This window comes from Branchiostoma floridae, chromosome 16, assembly GCF_000003815.2.
Source record: "Branchiostoma floridae strain S238N-H82 chromosome 16, Bfl_VNyyK, whole genome shotgun sequence".
In the NCBI taxonomy this organism is placed as follows: Eukaryota; Metazoa; Chordata; class Leptocardii; order Amphioxiformes; family Branchiostomatidae; genus Branchiostoma; species Branchiostoma floridae.
Window position 1 is genome coordinate 4,818,795 of NC_049994.1, and position 4,222 is coordinate 4,823,016.

At 37.4% G+C, this 4,222-nt stretch overlaps 1 protein-coding gene across 5 annotated transcripts in view; it reads right to left on the reverse strand.

Moving 5' to 3' along the window:
- Nucleotides 1-202: 202 nt before the first annotated feature.
- LOC118403719 (protein TANC2-like) overlaps nucleotides 203-4,222 on the reverse strand; it is a 136,200-nt gene continuing 132,180 nt past the window's right edge. For all 5 annotated transcript variants that reach the window (XM_035802499.1, XM_035802497.1, XM_035802496.1 and 2 more), the window contains 2 exons: nucleotides 3,202-3,492; nucleotides 203-2,830 (listed from right to left, as the gene is read on the reverse strand). In XM_035802499.1, coding sequence (XP_035658392.1) covers nucleotides 3,279-3,492 — 214 coding nt within the window. In that variant the 3' untranslated portion in view covers nucleotides 203-2,830; nucleotides 3,202-3,278. The remainder of the gene's footprint in view (nucleotides 2,831-3,201; nucleotides 3,493-4,222) is intronic.

A 4,222-nucleotide genomic window follows, 5' to 3' on the forward strand; every position in this document is an offset into this window, starting at 1 on the left:
CGCTACATGGCAAATGTACACCTCTTGTCTGAATACACTACTTGGCCAGTTTGGTACTATCTTATGCCATTGTAGAATCTGCTTGGAGCTGTGCTCCCTATTGTCAAGATACTATACTAGCTTTACAAATGAGTAACTTAAGAAAATTTGCTGACTTATGTTTACAACTGAACTATAACTCAATGAAATAAGAACAACAATGTACTTTCTGGACTGTCCACATTTATTTTGGCAATGCAAAATGCAGTAAAAGCATTTTCCACACATGATAATTACATGGATTTGCTGTTCAGTTAATGCAACGCCTACATTATGAAAGCTCCTATCAAGATCATCACTTTACTTTACACAACACCGGACCTGTACATTTCTCTACTTCAGAAACATTCGCCTTAATGTATGTCTGAAAACCACGCTGTAACGTTCCTTGATTATTCAGTACTGTTGTCAAGTCGGACAATGAATTTACAAGTTCCATGGGTTCAAGAGAAAGTGTTGGCTTTCAGAGGAACATTATTATCAGTCTGTAATAAATAATATTATATATCATACAATGGCTAACAGCATGAGAGAATGTACAAATATACATTGCAGTTAGCAGGACAGTGCATAAGTTAGTTGAGACCTATCTATTTGTGTTATAACCATGTTGTTTGCATATACTATAAGCAACAATAATCTTTTCTATATAGTGACAGTCCTTACTACTTATACGTACTTGTTATTAATTAGGCATGTGAGTGGTTGTTACTGAAATTGTGCTATATTACCGCATGTGGTTTTGTAGCTGGCACAATGATTCTACTGGAAAAAAAAAGACATGTTACATTCAGTATAAGAATTCTTGAGTAATTTAAAATCAGACATTTGGCATTCATGATTGTAATGAACATGTAGCAATATGTAAAGGAGGGAGAAGGGTTTGTTGAGACCACGGAATGGCACAGAAAACCTAGCCTGGTATCCAGTTTATTATACCGGCCCAGTCTCTTAGTCCTATTTGTGAGTGGAATAAGAGACATGGCTGCTATAATAGGTTGGATACCAGGCTAGAGAAAAATGACATCTTCAATGGATAAGCGACAAGGTAATGCAAAATACACTGTAAAAAGACATTAAGTGGCAATAACTATAACACAGGATTCTACATTCTTTATACTTGCTACAACGGAAGGGAATTAATTGTTACAGATGGCTAAGTATGGTTTAGAGCTGAATTGTACAATCCTTCACAGATAGTGTTAATAGTGACATATCATTTCTGTTGGCATTGTGAGTAAACTTGTATAATTTTTCTCCCCAAAGTGTAACAGTGGTTGAGGATATCCTTTAACATTAATGGTTGTCTGCTTGAATACAGGTGTCATTATTTGTAAACCTTCACAGAAGGCAAATATATGTAGCATTGTTCACAGGAAGAATTCCTATAATTATAACAGCTATACCTGTACTCAATTCAGCTCTATGAATAAAAGTGCCAGTGTTAGCGTTTTTGAAGTAGACATGTACAGTCTAAAATGGATCAAACCCTGTTTTTGCACCATCCAAATCAGCTTCAGCCATTTCAGTCATTTAGATAATTAGAGGAGCTCATCTCAAAGTAATACATGTGCAAATTTTTGGCGACACCACAGGGGGCAAGCCTAATGGTTATTTTAACTGTGTCCAGTGTGACTGTCAGTATAGCACATTTCTGTATAGTTGTGACAGTATACACAGTAGCGAATCAGCAGCGTCATCAAGTTATATACACATGACAAGCTGTTCCCGCATAAATGTATAGTCTTTGCACTGATCATTACTAAAATGAAAATTTCATTGGCCTGATTATTAGTCAAAATACGTTCCTATTTGAAAACAATTTAAGTGAAAATTTGCTCTCTCTATGTTACAAGCTATGTTTCCTTATGTAACTTTGCCACGTTGGCATTTGCTTTGTTGCTATATCACGGTATCAAAGCATATACAAGACACCTTTGTAAATAAGTGACCTATGGATACATACTTTGTTGTGTAACTATTTGCAGTGGCAAGTTCCCAGTAACTAATAGTCAAACGGTGACTATTGCAGGAGTGCTGACAGTCAAATTCTAGTTTTGGAGATTTTTTTCTAAAACCTGAAAGGAGATAACTACATGTCGTACTTATATTCCCTTCTTCAGATAGAGGTCCATATTTGAACAGCTTGAGCGAAATCCCTGTAGCATAAGTTTAACATTGGCACTGAGATAAAGAATTCTGAATGACAGTAGAACCTTTCAAAAGAGACAAGACATCTACATCCTGTTTCTGGTAGTAAAAAACTAACTTATCAAGGACTCTTCAAATCATAATATCAGGAAAGCATTAGAAACCATTTTTTACATGATGAAACATAAAAAAAATAAATGACAGAAATGTAAAAGTGACAAAACATGTTCCCTCTCCAATTCTGTAAATGAACACTGTCTCATAGATTTGTTTCCGTATATCTTCACCAAATCTAAAACAATTACTTCAACTGGGGGTTCAAGTATTCATACACAGTTTACAGAATTCATACTATCCACGACTAACAAACACACAATTTTACGGAAATCATACCAGTCTTTCTGAATACATATGACACTTACTAGTAGTAACGATATTATGTATTCTCTAAAATTTGTATGTTTCTGGGTAGTGAATGAATTCTGTAAAATTTGTTTCTTGGTAGAGCATGGACAGTATGAATTCTGCAATTTGTATGTTTTCTAGTTACTGTAGTGGATTGCATTTCTTGAATAAAATTTGTATACATGTAGATGCATATTGAAAAACTTGTATAAGCCCCTAAAGATTCATATGACTACTTAGGCCACACCGATTTAATTTCTTGGTTCACGGATTCGCTCGCTCCTATTTTTTGGAAAAAAAAAATAAAAATAAAAATTACCACTCAGCAAATTTTCACCATTACTGAAACCATTCACCAACTTTCCGGTGTAGCAAATTGGCTTTTATATTATAAGCTCCTTAAAGTGTGGGTACAGGTGCTGTTACTGTACAAAAATAGTGTTTTTGTACTTTTTTCAAGCTGAAAACTTTTTTTCTTTATGTTTTGGATTAGCCGTTACCTTTACCCCAACCATTTTACAATTTTTATTTTTATTTTCATTTCGCCCTCTCGCTCCATATTTTTTATGAAAAAATCCGTGAACCAAGAAATTAAATTGGTGTGGCCTTAGGCATCCCTGTACAATGCTGTACTGATGTTGGCAACACAGATGAAAGGACTACACATAAACGTGCACGTCTAGTCATAAGTTAGTTTCCTGAGGGGGGGGTCTGTCCTTGCTAGTGGAGGTGACGACATCCGGCCTGTCCTGAACCTGAGTCTCCGAGCCCTCCCGATCTTCCTTGGTCTGCTGCTTGCACTCTTCCTTAACCCTGATGAGGAGCCGCCTGATCTCTTTGTTGTCGGGAGCCAGCTTGCAGGCCTCCAGGAGATCCTGTAGAGCTGGGCCGTATTGTCTGTAGAAAAAGGGACACGGCTTGAGTGTGCACTTGTGTTAGAGGTCTCATGTTAGTATGGATGTACTGAAGACTCAATTTGTCAATAAAAAAAAAAAAAACTTTCCATCATGGATAGTGTAACACAGGGGTCTAGCCAGCGTCCGTTTTTCCGTCAATTGACGGAAATTTGCTGCGTCTGACAGAAAAATTTTAAAACCAATCCGTCAACCTTGACAAAAATCCTTGGTGGAAGCTACAGACGGCTTGGGGACGCCGTCCACGGCCGTAAAAGCCACACACTGTTTGTTTTGTTATTGTTATGATTGTTGATAATGTGTGTCGGCGGCCTTTTGCATACGATAATCTCATTAAAACCCGTTTTTCAAGGTCTCAGTTCAGTCCTTCCAATTAATTTTTGCGGTTTTCGCGACGATTGTAATTGGCTGACAGAAAAAAATTTCGAGCTGGCTAAAGCCCTGGTGTAACAGTAAAGTATGCTAACCTGGCCTTTATACCTCTGATGCTAGGAAATAATCATGCATACACATAGGCGTAGATGAACAATGTCTATTCACTCTAAATGCCTGAACTCAACTAACCCCCGAGGCCCAGTCTACATGCGTCGAGTGTTCCATTGGTGAGAAGGGGTGGGGGTAACTAACCAGTCAACTGTTCCATTGGTGAGGGGGGGGGGGGGGTCTAAACATTCTAGGACTGGTAAATCTACAAAGTATGCTTTAAAATGTAA